The sequence below is a fragment of the Thamnophis sirtalis genome, unplaced genomic scaffold, assembly GCF_051295495.1.
Source record: "Thamnophis sirtalis isolate CommonGarterSnake01/CBP01778 unplaced genomic scaffold, rThaSir2_p1.2 scaffold_15, whole genome shotgun sequence".
Classification (NCBI taxonomy): domain Eukaryota; kingdom Metazoa; phylum Chordata; class Lepidosauria; order Squamata; family Natricidae; genus Thamnophis; species Thamnophis sirtalis.
This window is the reverse complement of record NW_028261395.1, coordinates 46,889,827-46,912,962: the sequence shown is the minus strand read 5'-3', so window position 1 is coordinate 46,912,962 and position 23,136 is coordinate 46,889,827. Positions and strand designations below refer to the sequence as shown.

The 23,136-nt window shown below is 48.6% G+C and overlaps 1 protein-coding gene across 1 annotated transcript; it reads left to right on the top strand.

The window, feature by feature from the left end:
- The first annotated feature begins 1,103 nt into the window (after positions 1–1,103).
- On the top strand, positions 1,104–16,926 carry GPR153 (G protein-coupled receptor 153). The gene is made up of 6 exons (XM_087702167.1): positions 1,104–1,190; positions 8,999–9,539; positions 10,859–11,288; positions 12,649–12,838; positions 13,178–13,362; positions 13,838–16,926. Exons 2-6 carry the CDS (start codon positions 9,184–9,186, stop codon positions 14,639–14,641), a joined length of 1,965 nt encoding a protein of 654 aa, XP_087558293.1. The 5' UTR covers positions 1,104–1,190; positions 8,999–9,183; the 3' UTR covers positions 14,642–16,926.
- The last annotated feature ends 6,210 nt before the right edge of the window (positions 16,927–23,136 follow it).

Below are 23,136 nucleotides of genomic sequence, written 5' to 3'. Positions count from 1 at the left end.
TTGATGACGGGCAGCAGGGGCTCCAGGCAGTGGGGGAGGGAAGGAGGAAAAAGGAAGGGGAAGGGAAGAGAGGGAAGGGGAAAGGGGGGCAGGGAGGAAGAGAAGGGGGAAGGAAGGAAGGATGGAAGGGAAGGGAAGGAGGAAAAAGAAAGGGGGAGGAAAGGAAAGGAAGAGAAGGGAAAAGAAGTAAGGGAAGGAAGGGGGAAAAGGGAAGAGAAGGGGAAAGAAGAAAGGGAAGGAAGGAAGGATGGAAGGGAAGGAGGAAAAAGAAAGGGGGAGGAAAGGAAAGGAAGAGAATGGGGAAAGAAGGAAGGGAAGGAAGGGGTCAAAGGAAGAAGGGAGGGAAGGAAAGTAAAGGAGGAAAAAGAGGGAAGGAAAGGAGGAAGAGAAGGTGAAAGGAGGGAGGGAAGGAGGGAAGGAAGGGGGTCAAAGGAGGGAAGGAGAGGGAGAAGAGGGAAGGAAAAATAGGAAGGAGGGAGGAAGGAAAGGAAGGAGTAAAAAGAGGCGAAGAGAGGAAGGGGAAAGAAAGGAAGAGAAGGGGGTAGAAGCAAGGGAGGAAGGAAAAAAAGATAAAAAGTAGGAAGGCAGAAGGAAGGAAAGAAAGGGAGAGAGAGAAGGCGGGAGGAAAGAGAAAGGAGGAAGGAAGGAAGGAAACAAAAAAGGAGAAGAAGGAAACCCCATTCAATCTTTCCTTTGAAAGATGAAGATGCAGACCCCCAACAGCCCCCCCTCTCTCCCCCTCCCCGCCTTTGCCCCAGCCCCGCACCGCCAGCCCAGCCCCGCTGCGGATGATGGGAGCCGCAGTCCTTCCCCCTCGGCCAGCCCGCCCCCCTTCCTCCCGCCTCCTCCCTCAAGTGGGGAGGGGCTACCGGCGCCCTCCCCTCCTCCAGACCCCCGGAGGAGGAGGAGGAGGAGGGGGGGGGCGAGTGGAGCCCCTCCTCAGCCAGAAAGACCCGCAGCCAGGCTGCCCTCCAGCGGCGGGAGGTTCTCCAAGGCGCGCCCACGGGAGGGTCTCCATCCTGCGGGAGGGGCCGGGCTCTCTGGCAGGGGAGGGGAGGGGAGGCTTAGCCGAGCCGCAAGCATGCGCTGGCCCGCCCCGGACCCGCCCAGTCCCGGCCAGCCGAGCAGGATCGCAGGCAGCGGCGTCGGAACCGGCGGGGCGCAGAGCAACGGAGCGCACCTTCGCTCAGGTGAGTCCTCGCGGCCAAAGGCGCCCGCGGGCGCCACCCCCGAGCTCTTTCCCCCCTCCCCCATCCCCGCAGGGCGGCAGCAACTGGCCCTTCCCTCGCCGCCCTCCCCAACGGGGATCCCCCCCACGTCATCCCCCAACTGGGAGCCCCCCCTCCTGCAGGGGGGGGGGCGCCAAGCGCGCTCCGCCCCAGAAGGTTGCAAATGAAGTGCTTCCCTCTCCCTCCCTATCTATCTATGCAGCCTTTCTCTCTCTCTCTCTTTAAGTTTGCCCCCCCCACTCGCCCTCTTAGGCCCCCTCCTCCAAATGCATTTAGTGCCTCCCCCACTCTTCCCCTCCCCTGAGGGGGGGGAGGGCGCCCTCCCCAGGATTGCAAAAATAATGCTAATAAGGGGAGGGGGTCGAACCCAGCGTACATTCCGCTGCAGATTCTCTTACATAAAGCTTTGGGTCGGGGCTGGGCTGGGGGCGGGGGAGGGGGAAGCGCCTCTGTTCCGCGGAGGGGGTGTGAACAAGGCGACCCCCCCCATCCCTTACAGAACGCCCCCTTTTTCAATCCCTCTCCCCTCCCTTCTTCGTCCCCCATCCCACCCACTCCCCCTCCTATCCATCCCCGTCGCCTTGGGAGAGGATCTAATCGATCCTCTGGAGTTCCCTGCATTTGGGGAGGGGGGGGCGGACAAAGGATGCGGTGGGTGCGGAGCGTGGCGCATGGGATCGGGAGTACAGCCCTTGCAACAGCTGGGGGTTTAATCCAGGGAGGGGGCGGAACGTGGGGACGGGGGTTTCATTTAAGCACTGGAGAAAAGTGATTTCGGTTTAACCGGATAGGCCTGGATGCAGAGGGGATGATGGGACTCCATGCCAGGTTTTCTTGGGGGGGGGAACCCCTAGGAGTCCCCAAAACATTTTCGGGGGGGGCGTCATCCCATTCTCCCCCTCCCCATGTCAAACCCACCGACTTTTTAACCTTTCTCCCTTTTTAACGTCTAATGAAGGCACTCAACATGGATAGACAGAAGACACACACACACCCCAGCCCTCCTGTCAGTCAACGCTGGGTTACTTTGGAGACCCCAATGTTTTGAGAAACTTCTGGGGCTCCCCCACCCCCCACCCCATCTCTGTTTTAGAGGCACTGGTGGCTCTTCACCAGGGACCTGTTAGCAGAAAGTGGGGTGGGGGGAGAGAGAGAGAGAGAGAAAGAGGCTTTTGGGATGAGCAAAGCAAGGTTTTAAGGGGAGGGGGCTGATATTTGGACCTCCCCCCTCCTTCCCTGCATAGCTTAACCCAGTGTTTCTCAACCTTGGCAACTTGAAGATGTCCTGGACTTCAACTCCCAGAATTCCCCAGCCAGCGAATTCGCTGGCTGGGGAATTCTGGGAGTTGAAGTCCAGGACATCTTCAAGTTGCCAAGGTTGAGAAACACTGGGTTAATCCAAGCCCAAATTTGCTGTTGAATATTTTTTATTTCACTTTATTCTATTTTATTTATTTTTTTAAAAAAATAAGCAGATTCTGCACTATTTTCCTGGAAGGTTAGGCCTCGACTTACGCCCCCCTCCCCCCGGTTGGAGCCCAGCAGTTTTCCCGTGGCTAAGCGAGACAAGGGTTGAGTGACTTCGGCCACATTTCGGCCAACTTTTCTCTCTCTCTCCGGTTGTTAAGTGAATCGTCGCAGCCATGAAGCCAGGCAACACGGTTATTAAATGAATCCGGCATTGATTCCATCGGGAAGTTTGCCAAAGGCGGATCGCAGAACCCCGGGACACTGAGACCGTCATAAATATGAGTCAGTTGCCGAGTGTGGGGGGGGGGTTTGATCTCGTGATCATGGGGGGAGGCTGTGACGGTCGTTAAGTGTGGAAAAAAAACGACCCGGTTGCTTTTTTTTTTAGGGCCGTTGCAACTTTGTACGGTCACTAAGTGAACCGTCGTAAGTCGAGGACTTCCTGTATACATTTATTGTTGCCTTTTGGCGAAGCAGGTTGTTGGTATCCACGGGTGGATCACAGGCAAGTCCTCATTGTTCGGCCACAATTGAGCCTGACATTCCCGTGGTTAAGCGAAACAGTTGCGGAGTGAGTTTTGCCTGGTTTCATGACCGTTTTTGTAAGCGAATCACGACCGTTGTTAAGCGAATCTCACTTTCCTGCTTGCCCGGAGGTTGCAAAAGGGGATTGTGTGACACAAACACACACACACACCCCGGATAGTGCGCCCGTCATAACTCTGAGCCAGTGGCTAAGCGTCTGAATGTTGACCTCGTAACCCTGGATATACGGCGGTGGTTGTAAGTGCGAGGACTGGTTCTAAGTCGCTTTTTCCAGTGTCGTAGCTTCGAAGCGGTCGCTGAACGAACTGTTGCAACTACTATCTGAAGCTATACCTTTTGATGGGCAATTATAACCATCCTGGCGCATTCCCACATTTCCATATGAAATTATCCTTTCACTTCATTCCACATATACAGGCATGTCCTTGACTTACAACCATTCACTTAGTGACCGTCCGGAGTTACGACGGCACTGGGGGAAAAAGTTACAGGACTGGATTTTTCGAACTTACGACCGTCGCAGTATCCCCATAGTGGTGGGATCATTGATGACTCGCCTTTACGACGGTTGCAGCGTCCCTGGGGTCATGCGGCCCCCCCTTTTGCGACCGTCCAATAAGCAAACTCAATCTGGATTCACTTAACAACCGTGGGACTAACTTAATAACGGCAGCCATTCACTTAACAACGGTGCCAAGAAAGGTTATAAGGCGCGGCGAAACTCACTTTAACAGTTGTCTGGCTTAGCGGCAGAAATGCAGGGCTCTGTTGCGGTCGTAAGAGGAGGACTTTCGTACACTTCCTCTTTCCTCACCGTCCGTCTCCCTCGGAGTTTTGGGGGGGCTCATTCCTGGTTGTTTGAACCCCCAAATTCGCAGCCAGACCGGGGGGGGGGGGAAATCCGGGCTGGAGAGGCGAAATTGTGCATAAATAATCATAATGGCTTTAGTCTCACTTTGGCGAGTTTTCTTTCCCGTCACAAAAATTTCCAAGCCTGGAATTACAATCAAGGGGTGACTCCCACACACTTGTGTTGTGTGTTTTCAGGAGCCGCTCCTCCTCCTCACAACCCCTGGGCTAATTGTGACTCAGCCTGTGTTGCATTTGGGGGGGAGGAGATTATGTCACAGCAGGATTGATTCTGGATCTATAGCCGAATGCGGCCCAGAGGTCATCTAGTCTGACCCCCCTCTGCGAGCTTACCGGTGTGTGTCTGTGTGTGTATGTGCGATTTAAGCTGGGCTTAAGTGTGTTGTGTGAAGCCCCTTGGCAAGGAGAGAGAGAGAGAGAGAGCACAATTTGGCTTCTGTGCGACAAACCGAAGCAGTTTGGAATCGTTTCCTTTTTTAAAAAAAAAAAAGGAGACTAGTCCTCAAGCATTCCTTTTTTAAAAAATAAATAAATAACAGGTAGTCCTCGACTTACGGACGTTCATTTAGCGAACGTTCCAAAGTTACGACGACGCTGGAGAAGGGGGGGGTCCTTATGACCGACTGTCATGCTTTAAAAAAACATGTTCCTTTGCAATGCAGCCCAACCGAAGCAGTTTGGAATCGTTTCCTTTTTTAAAAAAAAAAAAGGAGACTAGTCCTCAAGCATTCCTTTTTAAAAAAATAAATAAATAACAGGTAGTCCTCGACTTACGGACGTTCATTTAGCGAACGTCCAAAGTTACGACGACACTGGAGAAGGGGGCCCTTTGCAATGCAGCCCACTCCACATGCAGCCACTTGTTCAGCGGCCGTTCGAACTTAACGACGGCTCAGATAAAGACGGCTGTTAAAAAGAGATTTAAAAAAATTTCATCCCATCGGGCACGGCTCCCTGAGCCCACCCGCCTTGCTTAGCAACGGAAATTCTGCCTTGGATTGCGGCCGTAAGTCGAGGACTCCCTGTATTGTTGTCCTTGAAAGTAAAAAAAAAAACACAGTCCTTTTTTTAAATAAAAAGAAGAAGAAAAAGTTATTTATTTTCCTGGTTGGAGCCCATCTCTTCCTCCTGCTTAATCCACCCGCATCGGAGCACTTTTATCCCTGCTGTTCTTCACCCACTGGGCTAATAAACCATGAGGAAGATCTTCACCCGTGGCTTAAAATGGCTGTGCCAGCCGAAAAAAACAGAGCTGGCTTAGTTGTCGCTCGCAATTAAATCTTAAACCGAGACTCCCGTTGCATTTTTTTGGCACTTTCCTCCCGACGATGGAAAAGCTGCCGGCTTTCTACACGGAGGCTGTGCAGGGCTGCCGTCCAAGAGAGAGAGAGAGGGAGAGGGAGAAAGAGAGGGAGAGAGGGAGAGGGATGGAATGAGGGAGAGAGGATAGATACGTAGGTAGATAAGTAGAGAGAGAGGCAGACGAGGTAGATAGGGATAGATAGATAGATAGATAGATAGATAGATAGATAGATAGATAGATAGATAGATAGAGATAGTTTAGATAGATAGATAGATAGATAGATAGATAGATAGATAGATAGAGTTTAGATAGATAGATAGATAGATAGATAGATAGATAGATAGATAGATAGTTTAGATAGATGATAGGATATAGATAGATAGATAGATAGATAGATAGATAGATAGATAGATAGATAGATAGATAGATAGATAGATGGATGGATGCACAGATAGACAGACATATAGAGGGATGAGAGAGATAATAGGGATAGAGAGACAGATGGTGATAGAGATGGAAAGAAAGGAGAAATATAGATGACAGACGGACAGAGATAGAACAGGTGTGTGTGAGTGAGGAGAGAGACATGGAGAGAAAGAAGGGAGAAAATAGGGTTGGATAGAGTTGATAGAAATGATGGCTGGATGATGGATGGATGGATGGATGGATGGATGGATGGATGGATGGATGGATGGATGGATGATAGGTAGGTAAGCAGGATGGATGGATCCTGTTTACATAGTACATAATAGATATAGATGATAGGTAGATAGATAATGATAGCTAGGTAGGTAAGATAGAGAGAGAAAGATAGATGGGTAGATAAGATGGATAGATAGACAGACAGATAGAGAGATAGATAGATAGATAGATAGATAGATAGATAGATAGATAGATAGATAGATAGATAGATAGATAGATAAAAGAAGAGGGAGTAAAGAGAGAGAGATTGGTTTTAGGGGGAGGATTTGAACTGGGGGCCAGCTGCCTCCTCCTATTCCTATTATTCCTAAACCAGAGATTACCATTCTGGCTCAGACCCCAAAATCCGTAAATGCAGCCCAGCCCGTAATGCTATTAATTATACGGGACGCAAATTAAAATTTAATCCGAATGGAAGCTAAACCTATCACTGCTTTTTATCTATTTGGAAATAAAAAAAACCCCGGAAAGGTTTTGATCGTCCTTTCATTTCATTGCCGTTTGTGGGGGGGGGGGGGGGGGGAGGTTCAGCCTGAACACAAGTCATGATGGCTTCTTCGGGGAAACTGGGATTTAAAACCCACCCCCAGGATGTGCTCATATTCTATCTCGGTCTGATTTCGTGTTTTGCTTTTTTTTTTTAAGAAAAACAGACCCGGGTGAAGGCAGATCCTGACCTTCGTTTAAATGTGGAAAGCAGATTCTTTTTTAAAAAAAAGAAAAATAGAGGGTGAAAAATGTGGATGGGAGAAAATTGGGAGGGGGGCTGATTTTGCTTTGCTGGAAGGGATTTTTTGGGGGGTGGGGGAGGGGTGGGGTGAGGGCTTGTCTTTGCTTTGGAAAAACGAACTTTTCAAAAATAATATTTTTTTCCCCTCCGTCATCTAAAATTGAGCCCAACATTAGCCTGTTGTGGTTTCATTAAAAAATAAAAATCAGATTTTTTTAGAACACAGCTGGTCCCCGATTTACAACAGGGGGGAAAGGAATTAAACGTTTTTCACGCTTAACGACAGTTGCACCTGATCGCGTGATCGAAATTCAGAGGCTCGGCCATCGAGTCGTATTTATGACGGTTGCCGGGCAAATTCCATTCACGCTTAACGACCGTGTCCCTAACTTAACAGGGACCTCACTTAAACGTGAACCAACAGCTGAGCATTTTGAATTTTGATCGCAGGATCGCAACGGTCATTAAGTGTGAAAAAAACGGCCCTTTCAGTGGCATTGTAGCTTCGGAGCGTCATTAAATGAACAGTGGTGATTCAACTGTTCGTATTCCCTAAGTCCCGTCTTAAATTCTCTTTCACTGAAAAAACAAAACAAAAAACCAGTGGCCTTTAACTGATCCTCGCACTTATGACATAGCGTCCCCGGCAGCGTCACATAAGCAGAATGAGGACACTTAGCAACCGGCATGAATTTATCCCAGGGTCATGTGATCACCATTTGTGATCAACCCCTCCCCCAAGTGGGGGCCCAACAAGCAAAGGGGGGGGAAGCCAGGTTTGCAAAATGACTACATGATTCGCTTAACGACACATTGCAACCACCGCAGAAAAGTGTTGTGGCCCGCCGGGCCCCTCCAGCAGCCAAATCAAAGGAGGAGGAGGAAGCGTGGGAGTGAGGGTCAGCCTCAAGGCAAGCTGAGAGCTGCGAGGGGGGGGGGAGGGGATGGAGCTGGCAGAGAGGGGGGGGGGCAGAGCCTGGGACATCCGTCAGCCCTCAGATGGAGAGTCAACGGCCCCCAGGTCTGGAGGTGGCTGATGAGGAAGAGGAGGAACATCTGGGCCCAGTGCCTGACGCACGGATGCACAGAAAGCAGAGAGGAGAGGAGGGCAGTGGAAATCTATGGGCCGGTCCTCGGGACGGAAAAACCACAGTTGCAAACGAAGCCCCGCCCGAGATCTGGGGATCAAAGGCAGGGGGCGGAGATGAATAGATGTGGCAGACAACTACTCATCTCCTGGACGGACAGAGAAACTTTTGCCCGGCGCTCCTAAATAAAGGGATATTTTGAGTTCCCGTCCGAGGATTTGTCGTGTTTGAGGAGCTGGATCGGAACAAAAAGTTTGCAAAACCTGCAGTGACTCGTCTTAACGACTGTGTTGCTTACTTCCGGCTCCCACTCTGGTTGTAAATTGAGGACTCTGCATGCAATTGGGGGGGGGGATGTTTTTTAAAAAAACCTCCCCTTGAGATGGTTTTCTTCCCCCAAGCGGAGAGAAATAAACATGGAATCAGAGGAGAGCAAGTTCTATTTCTGGCCGTTTCTCTCTCTCTCTCTCTGCAAATTCCTTGGAGAATTGCCGTTGTTGTTTTTGGTTGGAGCTACCAAAGACTCCAGCCAATCGAGGAATATTCCTTCGGGCTGTTGCTTTCTTCTGCCCCACTCCCCATTTTTGGGGGAAATGCAATGCTTTTATTTTATTTTTAAAGGGAATTTAAAAAAAAGAACGACATTTTTACTTAGCCTGCGTTATTATGTCTGCCAGAAAGGTGGCAGATGAAACATTCTGTCGGAGGAGAAATTATTTCTTCGGCAGTTGGAAGGCGTTTCGTTTTTCCCACCGTGGTTGAGAAGGCAAGGCGGAAATGCAGAAAGGATGAGAAATATTTACCGAACGAATAAGAATTTCATACATACTTTTTTTTTTCATGTGTATTGCATTATTATTATTATTATATATAATGCATCTTGACGTAATACAGTATGGCTTAGTATTGCATTACACTACACTGTATTATTCTATATTATTCTATTAAAATAATAAAAATCAAATCGAATAATGAAACAGAATGCAATGAAATTAAAAAATACAATTGCATTAAAAGAATGAAATTGATTAAGTTAAATTGGATGGTCCTTCCCTTCCAGAAACATGGGCCATCACACCATGTCGGTCAAACCCTGCTTGTCGGTGCGCAGGTGGGGGGCGCCCCCTCCTCTGACCCACCCCTGATGGCGCCGCCTCTCCGGTAGGATGCCTCCCTTGCCCGTCATCTTCCCGGCTCGCCATCCTCACCTGGCCTCCCCGGCTGGCGGCAGCCCCGCCCTCCATCATGAACCGCGAGCGGACCCTGCACGACAACGCGGTGGCCTGGCTGGTGTGCTCGGGCTTGGCGGTGCTGGCCAACGCTTGGGGCATCCTGAGCGTCAGCGCCAAGCAGAAGAAGTGGAAGCCGCTGGAGTTCCTCATCTGCACCCTGGCGGGGACTCACATCCTGAACATCGCCGTGCCCATCACCATGTACTCGGTCGTCCAGCTGCGCCAGCAGCACTCGGACTACGAGTGGAACGAGGGCCTCTGCAAGGTCTTCGTCTCCACCTTCTACACCTTGACGCTGGCCACCTGCTTCTCCGTCACCTCGCTGTCCTATCACCGGATGTGGATGGTCCGCTGGCCGGTTAACTACAGGTGGGACCTTGGGGTGGGAGGCGGGGTGGTTGAAGGGGAGGGGGGGTGGAAGAGGAGGAGAAACGCTGAGGAGGCCGCAGTGAGTTCCTGAACAAAACGGCGGGATGCGGATCCAAGGAATTAGGGAGATGGAATTTTCTGAGATGGAAAATCGGTCTCTCCTTCAATCGTCTGTTCATGCATTGATCCATCCATCCATCTATTCATCTGCCCGTCCATCTCTTCAAAACACCCAACTCTTCAAACCTTCATCTGTCTGTCCGTCCATCCTTGCATCTATCCATTCACTCATCCATCTATATATCTGTCTATCCATCTATGCATCCTTTCATCCGTCCATCCATCCATCTTTTCATCTATTTGGCCTGTCATCTGTCCATCCATCCATCCATTTATATATCTGTCTATCCATCTATCTCTGCATCCTTTCATCCGTCCATCCATCCTTTCATCTATTTGACCTGTCATCTATGTATTCATCCATCCATCTATATAGCTGTCTATCCATCTATGCATCCTTTCATCCGTCCATCCATCCATCCATCCATCCATCTTTTCATCTATGTGACCTGTCATCTGTCCGTCCATCCATCCATTTATATATCTGTCTATCCATCTATCTCTGCATCCTTTCATCCGTCCATCCACCCATCAATCCATTTCTCCATCCATCTTTCCATTTGTCTATCCATCCGTCTATCTGTTCACATCTATTCATCCATCCTTCTATTCATCTGTCTATCCATCTCTTCAAACACCCAACTCCTCAAACCTTCATCTGTCTTCCGTCCATTCTTCCATCTGTCCATTCACTCATTCATCTATATATCTGTCTATCCATCTATGCATCCTTTCATCCGTCCATCCATCCATCTTTCCATCTATTTGACCTGTCATCTGTCTATTCATCCATCCATTTATATATCTATCTATCCATCTATGCATCCTTTCATCCGTCCATCAATCCATTTCTCCATCCATCTTTCCATTTGTCTGTCCATCCGTCTATCCGTTCACTCATCTATCCATCCATCCATCCATCCATCCATCCATCCATCCATCGGACTCCCTGAATTCCGTAGCTACCCATGCTGGTTTTATTCGTTTCCTCCCCCTCGCTAGAGCAGGGCGATCGCAGAGGAAGGGACCGCAAGAGAGTAAGCAGGAAAACAGTGGGAATGCACATCCAAAGACGTGTGTCTTCTCATCAACCAATTCTAGGAATCGATGTCCACAAAAGTGGCCGCGCTCGGAGACCCCCTTGCCTAACTGATAGGGAATCCTGGCCAATCTTAAGGGGGTCTTTTCCCTTCCCGCAGATTGAGCAATACCAAGAAGCAAGCAGTCCACACAGTGATGGGCATCTGGATGGTCTCCTTCATCCTTTCCACGCTGCCCGCCGTGGGCTGGCACGACACCACCGAGCGGTTCTACGCCAGCGACTGCCGTTTCATCGTCACGGAAATCGGCCTGGGCTTCGGGGTCTGCTTCCTGCTCCTCATCAGCGGCAGCGTGGCCATGGGGGTGGTCTGCGTGGCCATCGCCCTCTTCCAGACCTTCTCCATCCAAGCGGGCAACAACGTGGACAAGAACAAGTTCAACGTGCCCACCATCGTGGTGGAGGACGCCCAGGGCAAGCGCCGCTCCTCCATCGACGGATCCGAACCCGTCAAGACCTCTCTGCAGATCACTTACCTGATCACCGGCATCGTTTTCCTCTACGATTTCCTGATGGGATTCCCCGTCTTGGTAAAACTGGCGGCGGGAGTGGGATGGCTGCGGTTGCTGACAACCGTCCAACATAGGGTGGGGGGGTTATTTGGACGCAGGTATTGGTGGCCGGAGCAGAGGAAAATCCGGTGCCCCCTGCCAGAGAGACACAAGGTAGACAGTGGGTGGATGGATGGATGGATGGGATAGATAGATAGGTGAATAGATAGATAGATAGATAGATAGATAGATAGATAGATAGATAGATAGATAGATAGATAGATAGATAGATAGATAGATAGATAGATACATACATACATACATACATACATACATACATACATACATACATACATAACAGATGATGGATGGATGGGATAGATAGATAGATAGATAGATAGATAGATAGATAGATGGATGGATGGATGGATGGATGGATGGATGGATGGATGGATGGATGGATGGATGGATGGATGGATGGATGGATGGATGGATGGATGACAGATAGATGGATGGATGGATACAGACAGACAGAATATAGATAGGTTAGATAAGAAGAAAGGTAGGTAGATAAATGGATGGATGTGGGTGGAAGGATGGATAGTTAGGGGGAGAGAAAGAAAGAAAGAGAGAATCTACAGCCTCCCTTATTGTTTAGATTGATTCAATTTCAGTTGATTTGAGATAAAAGCCAGCTGGATTACTTTGGGCCACTTACTTTCTCAGTCCAGCCCACCTGGCAAGGTGGTTGTTATGGATGAAAGAGGAGGAGGAAGAAGAAGAAGAAGAGAAGGAGGAGGAAGAGGAGGAGGAGGAGGAGGAGGAAAGAGTATTGCGTCTATTTACCACCTTGACGTGTTTATAAAAAGGAAGGAAGGAAGGAAGGAAGGAAGGAAGGAAGGAAGGAAGGAAGGAAATAGAAGGAGAAAAGGAAGGAAATAGAGAGAAGGGGAGAGAAGGGAAAAGGAAGGAAAGGAAGGAAGGAAATAGAGAGAAGGGAAGGGGGACAAAGGAAGGAAATAGAAGGAGGAAAGGAAGGAAGGAAATAGAGAGAAGGGGAGATAAGGAGGAAAGGAAGGGAGGAAATAGAAGGGGAAAAGGAAGGGAGGAAATAGAGAGAAGGGGAAAAGGAAGGAAAGGAAGGAAGGAAATAGAGAAGGGGAGAGAAGGAGGACAGAAGGAAGGAAATAGAAGGGGAGAGAAGGAGGAAAGGAAGGAAGGAAATAGAGAAGGGGAGAGAAGGGGTAAAGGAAGGAAGGAAGGAAATAGAAGGGGAAAAGGAAAGGGAAGGAAGGAAAGGGGGGAAGAGAAAGGAAATCAGGAGTGATAATTGATTCATAATTTCAGCCTGTCTCGTTTATTAGAATGGATTAGATGTCTTCCTCTCTCTGCCCTTCAGGTGGTGAGTTTTGCCAGCCTGAAGTCGGACGTTGCCTACGACTGGATGGTCCTGTGTATCGTCTGGTGCTCCGTGGCCCAGTCCCTCCTCCTCCCCTTGTTCCTTTGGGCCTGCGACCGCTACCGGGCCGACGTCCGCTCGGTCTGGGAGAAGTGCGTGGCCATCATGTCCAACGATGACGGCGGGGAAGGTAAGCGTGCGGCGCCCAGTGGCGGTGTCCCTCCAGGACAGGCGGTGCCCCTCGGCTACACCTCAGGACAGGGGCTCCCAGCTTTGGAGACGGGGAGAAGAGACACGGCCAACGGAATGGTTAGATAAGAGACCGCGTAGCCCTCAGCTGCATAATGGGTGGAAAAGTTTCCCTAGTTTCTCCGGCGATAATGGCGTTGGCGGAAGAATTGTACTTCCAGGACTTGAAACGTTCTTGTCGTGGGAACTGGGACGATGTGGTACTCGAGCGATGTGCTAGAGACACACTGCCTCTCACTTTTTAATCTCCCGTCCTCTCCTTCTCTACCCGGGACCGAAGAGACCAGCTTGGAACGGCCGATTCCCGCAGAAGCAACGTACTCGCAACCCTATCCCAACAACCTCTCCGGCGACGTTCTCACGGTGGACCAGATCGCCAGCTATGACCTGTCAGCCCTGGAGCGGGGGATCCCTCAGCTCTATGCCGCCAAGCCTGTCCCGGAGGACAGAATGCAGTATCTGCAGGTGAGCAGGTTGGGCTTTTGGGAACGATGGGAAGATGCCAACCAAAGGTTAGATGGTCTTTCTCGTTTCCGTCGCGTGCTAAAAGGAAGCCCGTTCCCACGAGATCGGATATAGATTTCCAGCAGGCAGACTCCAGGCCAACGGTCCTCCCCCAGTTATTAACCCCAATCAGGGGTGAAATCCTCCCGGTTCAGCCGAACCCGCAGGGACGATTGGCATCAGTTCGCCAAACCGGTGGCAGAAATCCCGCCTGGTCGCCCTGTCGCCGCTCACCTCTTCCTTGGTCTTCTAGTCCAGCCCCCTGCTCAAGTAGGAGACCCTCTTATCATTTCAGACAATTGGTTGTCCAATCTCTTCTTGAAGGCCTCCTGAGATGGAGCACCCACAACCTCATTGTTCTTCTACAAGGTAGAACATTTAAATTTAAAAAATAAATAAATTAAATGATGGTGTTTCTTCCTCGCCTCTCCTGCAGGTCCCTCCCACCAGGCGTTTCTCGCACGACGAAACTGAGATTTGGACCACCAGCCAGATTTCGGCCTACTTTCAGCATTGGGTGGCAGGAGAGGACATCACCGCTGAATTGGCAAGCCTGCTCCTCCCTCAGCCTCGATACGACCGGCGGAGGACCAGCGTCCTCTCCTACCAGGAGGAACGCCGTCCGCACCGGAAGCGCAGGAAGTCCGCCGAGAGCCCGTTATCCCTCAAGCCCTTCTCGTGCGAAGACATCCACCGACAGGGAGGCTACAAGTGCTTTAGCAAAGAGGACGTGATGGACTTCACGGAGTACCCCAGCCCCCGTCGTACCCCGAGGAGACCCCCGGTGCGCTCGGCCTCCGTCTCTCTCCTCCCAGATGCCTTTCCCCGCCGTTCCACCGCCGCGGTTCTCCGGGACTTCCCTTTGGCCACTTTCGAACGAGAGCCTCAAGTTTTGCGAAGCATCTCAGTCCAGGGACGAGGGACTTCTCTGGCGGTACCGGTCTCTCTCCCGGCCCAGGAGGACAGACGGACCCTCTTCCCTAAAGGGAGCTTGGACATGCCTTGCCACGAACAGATTCACGTGGAACTCTGCGAGAGTCCCAGGATGGAGGATTGTCCGATGATCAGGAGTTGCTCCAAGCCCGAATGTTTCCGGGCAGGACTGAGTCCTTCCTGGAGAGGCCAAGACGATCTTCAGAAAAACGGAAGCAAAGGAAGCACGAGCAGCTTTTTGAGCTCACCTTCAGCCTCCTCGGGATACGTCACGTTCCACTCGGATTCGATTAGCTCGGCCTCGTAGACACCGGAGAAGCTGGGATCGCTTCGTACGAGTCTCTTCCAGAGGGCCCAGGATAGCTCGTCGCGAGACAACTCGAGACGATTCGAGACTGCATTATAATCAATCCACTCAGTTACTTTACGACGGGCGGCCACGTTTTTGTTGAAATTTTTGTAACTCTCGTATTTCCGCAATGACTTCCTTTTGTTATCATGGGCCACGGTTCCGTCGAAATGAACTTTTGTATCGGTTGAATTGTCCTGCGGCGACTCGGCTGCGGCGAGTCGGTCCCGTCCAGCTTCCAGATTTTGTTTCTCGCCCGACGGGGGCTTCCTCCTGGATGCGGTCCGGATTTGGCACCAGGAACTGGACATAGCACCAAAGAACCTTCATCTTGTCTCTCGTCCTGGTTGTCAAGATCAGGGGAGAGAGAGAGGTTAAAAGCAGGATGCTTCCGAGAGCAACCTTGGAAGAAAAGCACTTCGAATCCAGACGGGTCATATCTCAGCTCGGGGGCAAGAGAGGATAAAGTCCTCCTCTCTTCCTTTTCTACTGCAAGAACCCACACAGCTCGTCCAAAACTGACGGATATTTTTGGTTCGTTTTTTTTTTCTAATCATCTCACGTCCTCTGCGAGAACTTTTCTAGGTAGATGTTAAATGTGCATGTCTTTGGGTATCGATCCTTCTCTCTTGGAGGCAGCTGTGGCCAAAAAGAGCCGGGTTTCCCTTTAAAAAAAGCCTGGGCAGGTTACGTGCTCCAAATTCCCCCCGTCCTTGCTCTACATTCCAACAGGCCCTCTTTGCGAGCAACGAGGAGGTCGTGGGTGAGACCCGCGTGTGGTCCGTTATTCCGAAATAGTGTCAGGTGCATGGGGGTCCGTTATTCCAGAATAGTGTTGCATGCACAATGGTCCGTTATTCCATAATAATGCGTGCGTGGGTCTGGCCCGTTATTCCGAAATAAGGTTGCATTCATTCGGTCCGTTATTTCAGAATAATGTCAGCTGCACGGAGTCCGTTATTCCAGAATAGCGTCAATGTTGGGAATGGGACAAAGTGGTTGTTTGCAAAAAAAAATAATAATAATTGAGGGTTTCTCTCAGGAGCAAAATTTAAGTCCGATCCAGGAAAAACCCCATGAGGTTCGTTCCCTAACCCCTTAAGCAAGAAAACTCACCACCCTACCTCCTGTTCTGTGCCAAAGCCTCCCCCCCCCACATCCTGGACGGAGCCACAGCCCCATAACATCCTACGGGACGCAGCAACGGGAGAGGAGGAGGAAGGTTGCGCTACAAAATTTGCAGCTTTCCTTTTGCAGCATCTCCCTCGAGCAATAGAACCGACCCCTGCGGAAGGGGTTTGCCCTGACCCATAACCAGTGGAGTTGCTTCCCTATATAATGGGGGGTGGGGGGGGAGGAAATGCATGGATCACATCAGACCCAGCTCCGTGGGGAACGTTTTAGCGCTGTTAAGGCTCCTTGTTGTATATTAAGGGGACACCACATTTATTTTTTTCTCCTGCGTCGCGACAAAAGTTTCCTTCCCCGCCCGGCGCCTTCCTTCTCTAGGGTCCCCATGTTGGGGCATTCAGGAAACCCCATCCTCTTCCCCCCATCCCCCACCAGATGTTTAACATCTGGCCATTCTGCCCTAATCCCCAGGTAGGTATATTTGCATGTTCTTTGATTGACAAATAAAAGAGGGAGGTGGGGAGAAAAATCAGCGCCTGGAGAGAAAGGGAGAGTAGAGAGCAAACGGTTGCTAATTTTATACGAGCCCTCCGCCTTTTCATTTCATGTGTACGCTGCCCTGAATTAAGGGGCTATCTGCACCCAGATGTCCAGCTTTGGTCCGAAGAGAAATTGTCCTCTAAGCACAAAAACATTCCTGGAGTTTTCTACCAAGGAATTCACAACAAGTGAATTGTTCGCCTGTTCAGGCGACAGTTCGCTATTTGGGACGAGAAGGGAGATCTCTCCATGCAATCCAATTTCTAAACATTTATGCTGAGGTTATGGTGGCCTTGGGAAGACACACACACACACACACACACACACACACATATCCAAAGGCCAGTTTACACATTTTAAAACCCAAACAATTTTTTTTTATTATTTGTGGGTTCCTGGGCTCCGACACCCCAAAAGCTGAGTTTCCCAATGGGATTCTATGAAGCGAACACCAAACTGTTAAGTAGTGGGAATTTACAAAAATGTAAATGAATAGCAATAGCACTTAGACTTATCTACCGCTTCATAGGGCTTTCAGCCCTCTCTAAGCGGTTTAGAGAGTCAGCATATCACCCCCACAGTCTGGGTCCTCATTTCACCCACCTCGGAAGGATGGAGAAGGATGGAAGGCTGAGTCAACCTTGAGCCGGTGAGATTTGAACCGCCGAACTGCAGATAGCAGTCAGCTGAAGTGGCCTGCAGTACAGCACTCTAACCACTGCGCCACCTCGGCAATAAGAATTTTTTTTTTCTACTCCATAAACACGTTTTATCTAAAGTGGGTATCGTGTCCATGTCAAATCTAGACAAATTGTGCCATTTTCATTATTCTGGGCTTTTTAAAATTTTTAAATCATACTTTTCTCCTGGCATATTAACCCTAGGCCTGGTTACCTCTCACTCTGCTTAACGTCCAAAGCCTTGAATTATGACCAATGCAAAAATTGGCGTCCTCCGTTCCTCTCCCTAAAAGAAAAAACAAGGGCAGAACAAGGCTAGATTTAAAAACCAAATTTAATTCTGTTTTCCATAGCTTGGAACGGCATCGAAACTTTTATGTGGGTTTGTCTATCCAACCCCATAATTCTCAATTTTGCAAGTTTCAGATGAGTGGAGTTCAAGTCCCAGAATTCCCCAGCCAGCCACGCTCATTTTATTTTTCACCCACTCCCTTCCCATAGCAGAGAGAAGATTGCAGTGGAAGGGATTGTAAGAGAGTAAGGGCTGGCCGGGGAATTCTGGGAGTTGAAGTCCACGCTCGTTCTGCAGCCATCATGTTTAGATGCATCATTCTGAAAAACCCCAAATATTCCTGATGAGAAAAACAACCACTAGTGTCTTTATCCTTGTAGACTGCCACTAAATATGGAAGCTCCTCAATTCTCTTGTTATAAAACTGCGTCTCCAAGCAGGAAGTGAGCTGTGTAATATCTATGCAGATTATATAATCAGGCACAAATGTTTTACCAAAAAAAAAGAAAGGAAAAAAAAAACAGTAAACCAACTGGTTTACTTAAGCCAAGATGGAGTTGCCACTTTTAACCAGGATTATTTGAAAAAGCCATTGTTATAAGCCCACCTTGCCATCGTGATCAACCCCGCCAGATGGGAAGAAACGTGCTCAAAACTCATCCTGTTGAGCGAAAGAAGAGAAAAGCCTAATCGTTCATTTCTTGTTTGGGAAACTAGCCAGGTTTCTAGCCCTCATGAGAGGATGAGGATGTGTCTTAACTTGCACAATAACCCGCTGTGAAAGGGAACCACACAACGCAAGAACACACCAGGAACGATGGACGGTACCTCTTGAGAACAGGTGAGGGAGAAAATGGGTAGTTTTTTTTTAAAAAAAAAATAATTTTTAAAACTTCCGTGGCAGCTCCTTACCCCGCCAATGGCTTCCATGCCCACCCTCTCAAATCTCACCTCCCTGCAAACAACATCAAAAGCAAGACAATAAAATAAAGAATATCGTGCCTTTTTTTAAAAAAAGGGGGGGATTTTAAAAATTAACTACGCTGGCCATTTTGGGATTCCCAGCGGTCATCCAACCAGCCAGAGGCTTTGGAGTTCTTTTACACAGAGGGTGGGTGGGATGTTGGGGAGCTGTTGAACCCTTATGTTGTACTGTATATTTTTTATCTCTTTCTGGGGTCACAAGGCAATACTTTTTATTTATTTTATTGGGGTTTGTGGCATTTCCAGACTTTTGGGAGAAGCCCCGTCGTTTGTTCCGAGACTTCCAACTTTTTGGGGTGATAACTTTTTATCCCTGCTTTTTTCCCCTCTCTGGTATCTAAGTGGGTGTTTGCTCCGTCTTCGATATAACCCTGCTCCCCACTAAACAGTTTTTCTCGGGGTGCAATATATCTCTCTCTATATATATTTCTAGAACACGTCCCAGCGGACTTCGGTCGTTAGCCGGAACACGTTTTCTTCACGGCCGGGTTTTTTTTTGGGTTCCCAAACTCTTTGTAGCCTGCTCTCTTTCTCTCTCTTTTTTTAAGTATTTGGACCTCTTGAGGATTTCTTCCTGTAAAAAAAAGTTGAATTAAAAATTTAAAAAAAGAAAAGCCGCCTCGTCTTCCCTTCATTTTCCTTCCCGAGGGTTGGGGTACTTTTTAATTCAAATTTTTTTTGTGGAGAGCAGGATTTTCATAAACCTTGGTGACTTTTATGATTGGCCCATCCATTTCCTGGTGATACCACGTGTCTTTTTTTTACACCTGTCCCTATTGCAGTGGTTCCCAAACTTGGCAACTTTAAGACTTGTGGACTTCAACTCCCAGAATTCTCCAGCCAGCTCTGCAGAGCTGGCTGGAGAATTCTGGGAGTTGAAGTCCACAAGTCTTAAAGTTGCCAAGTTTGGGAACCACTGCCCTATTGTACGCCCTGCTTACTCTCTTTGAATCCCTTCCGCTGCGATCTCAGAATTCAGGCTTAGCTGGGGAATCCTGGGAGTTGAAGTCTACACATCTTAAAGGCGTCGAGGTTGAAAGACGCTGCTCTAACTGTTGGCTGTGAGTTTGAGTTTAATAAATTTATATGCCACCCAATCCCGAAGGACTAAAAAGTTTAAAAAGTAGAAGACAAGGCAAAGTTAAAAGAGATACAACATGCACTCAGCCTTAATGGGGCTGGACCTCATTCAAGAGGTCAACAGCCCCCAGGCCTGCCGGAAAAGCCAGATCACCTTGGAACAGGTAAAAAAGGCAATTGACTGGCCATTTGGGGGGTTGTAGCGCCATCTGGTGGCCGCATCGATGCAGAGCTCCGAAGTACGGCTGGTCTGCATTTGAGCACGCTCATCGCCAATCTATAAAATGGAACGAGTCTCATTTAGTGACCGTCCAAACTTACGACAGCACTGGGGGAAAAAGAGACTTGGGACCAATTTTCTCACATAGGACCGCTGTGCTCATGCGATCAAAATCTGCTGGTTCTGAGGAAGAATGGGAGGGAATCTAAGAGTAGGAAAGAGGGGAGGAATGGGAAGAAGAGGGGAAGGGTAAAGGGGAGGAAGGGGAAGGAGAGAAGGGAAAGGAGAGGAGGAAGGAAGGAAGGAGAGAAGAAAGAGAAGAAAGGGGGTAGGAAGGAGGGAGGGAAGCAAGGAGGGAAGCAAGGAGAGAAGAAAGGAGGGAAGGAAGGAGAGAAGGAAGGAGAGAAGAAAGGAGGGAAGGAAGGAGGGAATGTAGGAGAGAAGGAAGGGGGGAAGGAAGGAGGAAAGGAAGGGGGAAAGGAAGGAGAGAAGGAGAAAAGAAAGGAGGGAAGGAAGGAAGGAAGGAGGGATAACAATTAAACAATTGTAGTTAAATGGAGGTATAATGATGGTAATATGTATAAATACCCGAGTTAAAATACTTCAGTTAATATGAATTATGCTTGATGACTGTGGAAGAGATGCACGAAAGCCTTTTGAAACCAACTGATACACTTTTTACAGTATGTAAAAAAGGAAGATTTTTATGTGTTGTGTTTGTTTTGAAAAAAATAAAATAAAATAAAATCTGCTGGTTCTCAGCCCAAGAGGCACCTGAAAGCCATCTAGCCGAGCCTCCGGGCTCATGAGCTGTCCGTGGTGCTGACAGACCCCAAATTTCTCCCCATTGCCTCAACGAGCAATAAAATCACTGACTGAAATTGCTTTGGATTTTCCTATGGAGAAAATTTTAAGACGTTTGCATCGAATAGAGGAGAAGGGACGCAGTCTGCGGGTGGGGGGAGGGAAATGGGATTTGGGGTCTTTTTATTTCCCATTGACAAGGGACGCCCAGTGGCTAAGACACTGAGCTTGTCGAATCAGAAAGCTCAGCGGTTTGGCGGTTCGAATCCTTAGTGCTGCGTAACGGAGTGAGCTCCTCTGACTTGTCCCAGCTTCTGCCAACCTAGCCGTTCGAAAGCAGGTAAAAAATGCAAGTAGAAAAATAGGAACCACCTTTGTTGGGAAGGTAACAGCGCTCCGTGCGTCTTTGGCGTTGAGTCACGCCAGCCACATGACCACGGAGACGTCTTCGGACAGCGCTGGCTCTTCGGCTTTGAAACGAAGGTGAGCAGCGCCCCCTAGAGTCGGGAACGACTGGCACATATGTGTGTGAAGGGAAACTTTTATCTTTACCTGCTTATTTCCCCTTGGGCACTTAAATGCAACGGACGGGACCTGGAGGCTGCTGCAGTGCTGGATCCCTGCTGTAGGCTGGGGTTGGTCTAGAACAGTGTTTCTCAACCTTGGCAACTTGAAGATGTCTGGACTTCAACTCCCAGAATTCCCCAGCCAGCGAATGCTGGCTGGGGAATTCTGGGAGTTGAAGTCCAGACATCTTCAAGTTGCCAAGGTTGAGAAACACTGGTCTAGAATAGCCCACCCCCCTGTTCGAGCAGGAGATCCTGCATCATTTCAGACAAGCAACTGTCCAGTCTCTTCTTTTTTTTAAAAAAAAAAAAAACTGGAATAAGGAGGAATTTCTTGATGGGGAGAACAGAAATTGCCTGGATGCTCCATCAGTGGAGGTTTTTAAGGAGAAAAAAACGGGCAGCCCTTTGTCTGGAATGATATAAGGGGCAGTGATGGCAAGCTTTTTCAGCACTAAGTACCCAAATTAGAATTTGTGTGGTTTATACAATAGCAGAGTTGGAAGGGACCTTGGAGGTCTTCTAGTCCAACCCCCTGCCTAGGCAGGAAACCCTATACCGTTTCAGACAAGTGGATATCCAACATCTTCTGAAAGACTTCCAGTGTTGGGGCATCCACAACTTCTGAAGGCAACTTCTGTTCCACTGATGAATTGTCCTCACTGTCAGGAAATTTCTCTTCAGTTCTAAGTTGCTTCTCTCCTTGATTAGTGGTTAAGCAAATCCATTTTAACCAGTGGTGTTTTTTATGTCAGAAATGAAAATGTATGTCAGAAACTGGCAAAACAAACCTCATTAAAAAAAAGAAAAAAAGAAATGTCCTTCTGGGTTCAGTTCCAAGTGGGGGAAAAGACACTGGAAACATGGAGGCTGCTTGGAAAGATGGTTTTAATGGTGGACAGGACCACATGGCTTGAGGAAATAAGAAAGAAAGAAAGAAAGAAAGAAAGAAAGAAAGAAGGAAGGAAGGAAGGAAGGAAGGAAGGAAGGAAGGAAGGAAGGAAGGAAAGAAAGAAAGATAAAAAGAAAGAAGGAAGGAAGGAAATACAGACAGGGAGAAAGACAGACAGGGAGAAAGAAAGAAAGAAAGAAAGAAAGAAAGAAAGAAAGAAAGAAAGAAAGAAAGAAAGAAAGAAAGAATGAATGAATTGAAAGAAATGTCCTTCTGGGTTCAGTTCCAAGTGGGGAAAAAGACACTGGAAACATGGAGGCTGCTTGGAAAGATGGTTTTAATGGTGGACAGAATCACACAGCTTGAGCTCCTGGATGGAAAAGGGGGATCCCATGCTTCCCAGGTGCCCTGTGGTGAGATGGATAAAGGGCTAACACTATCATGCCTTAACCCCATCACCTTGGAGCTGAAGGAGGGGAACTCTTTGTTATGTAGAATAGACTGGCTTGGGCACTTTAATGGCCCATTGACAAAGGTGAGGGCTATTAAGAGTGAGTCCGTTTCCTGCCTAAAAACATGTTTCTTCATTTCTGATCCAGAGAAAATATAATATTCTGCCTTTTAAATATTTCCTAGGATATTTCATTTTTCTAATAGAGGGGGGGGTGCTAACTTCCTACAATCCCATTTTTTAAAAACATGCAAGTGGGGCACACACGTTCTTAGCAAGAGATTAAAATTGGTCAGATCAGGGAGATTTATTTATTTTTCTGATGCAAAGGGAGAGGCATTTAGAGAGGCAGCAGGGGGGGGAAAAATTCCTTCAGTGGCTCCCAGAGAGCTTTCAACTATGAAGATCTAACAGCCCGGGCAAAAGTTCTGGAAAGAAATTTACAGTACCCAATTTTCTGAGTCAATTATATTTTCAGATGTTTGCTATCATTTTCTGTGAGCTTTCAAGAAAAGGTTACAAGCAAGCAGAAGTCCCATGGTTTTTGCCTTTTAAATAACTGCAGGCTGCCCATTTCCAAGGGGTGGTTCTTGAAACTTGGCCCAGCTCTTACGTTAGCGAGGCCAAATTGAGTTTAGCCAGCATGCAATCCAGGCTACTTAATATTTTTACAATTACACCCGATGAGCCCTGGGACTCCTATTCATGAGACCACCCTGCTTCACTGGGCAAGCATCCTTTGTGAGTCACAGTCAGGGTTTGGGTGATCCTTTCTGCTAGATCTTCCAAGTGGGGGAATTGCTCCTCCCCCAT